Source organism: Phaseolus vulgaris, chromosome 7 (genome assembly GCF_051622355.1).
Source record: "Phaseolus vulgaris cultivar YP4 chromosome 7, ASM5162235v1, whole genome shotgun sequence".
NCBI lineage: Eukaryota > Viridiplantae > Streptophyta > Magnoliopsida > Fabales > Fabaceae > Phaseolus > Phaseolus vulgaris.
The window spans coordinates 8,665,527-8,666,572 of NC_143504.1; the positions used below are offsets into that span (position 1 = coordinate 8,665,527).

General features: G+C 38.5%; 1 protein-coding gene across 1 annotated transcript; it reads left to right on the forward strand.

The window, feature by feature from the left end:
* Window positions 1-248: 248 nt before the first annotated feature.
* LOC150025761 (uncharacterized) lies at window positions 249-843 on the forward strand. Its single transcript, XM_090305030.1, has one exon. It carries the CDS (start codon window positions 396-398, stop codon window positions 654-656), a length of 261 nt encoding a protein of 86 aa, XP_090161156.1. The 5' UTR covers window positions 249-395; the 3' UTR covers window positions 657-843.
* Window positions 844-1,046: the final 203 nt, after the last annotated feature.

Consider the following 1,046-nt stretch of genomic DNA (forward strand, 5'->3'; position numbering starts at 1 on the left):
TGCAAATGGCAAATCAGCATTTGTTCAAAGCATAGTCTAGTGCCTTATCTCAGTATCAAAAACTAAATAAAACAACAACTTGGGACCCCCCACTATAAAGGGTGGCCATGAGAATTCATATTGTGTCATCACTAGTGTAGATGGTGGCATCTCCTATTTCTACAAGTGTGCCCCACTTCCCACACTACCAATGACCCTAATGATTCTCAAAGCTCAAAAGGGCACTATCCAACACCACACATGGGGTGCCACCACACAGGATCATGATGTAGCTCTTCCCTCTAAAAACCCTCTACCAGGTTGTCCATTTTTACCTATGTAATACAAATATTTCCTGTTTCATGCATTGAGAGATCAAAGAGAAGGTTTATTTCTGAAACTTGGTGGATTAGATCATGGAGAAAAGCAAGTCTTTTCCTGAATACTCCTGTTCTTACACTGAATTTGGTTTCAGAGATCGGTCCAGTTCATATAATTTTAATGGGCCGACCCAGAAGGGAACTGGGTTTATTACATCAGATGATCCAGAGCTCAAGAGGAAGAAAAGAATCAAGGCCTATAATGTGTTGACAGCCGAAGGAAAGCTTAAAACAAGTGTCAGAAACAGCTTCAAGTGGATCAAGAACAAGTTCAGTGACATTCGCTATGGTGTGTGAACTATGACCAACCGTAGGAGTTGCTTGTGTTCAGTAATATCAACTTTGAAGGTAAGGCCTTTATGAAGGAAATATTGCAGTGGTGTATTTATGAGGTAAGATGTTATGCATAAAACATGAGAGAGCACTGGCTGGTTTGGAACGTATATTTGTTGCAATCAAGGGTTTCTTGGCTGGTCTTTTGGTATGAGGGAGAGCAAACTAGCGTGCTTTGTATCAAACAAGCAAGAATTCAAAATATTTCTAAAAATTGTGATTAGTAATAAACTCTTTTCTTTGTTTAGTTCTTCTCTTTTGGATATGTGATCTGTGCTCTGAACTTCTTATCCAAGGATCTGAAATAGTAAAAATCTTAATACGGTTTCCTACTTTACAATTTTAACAATAAAC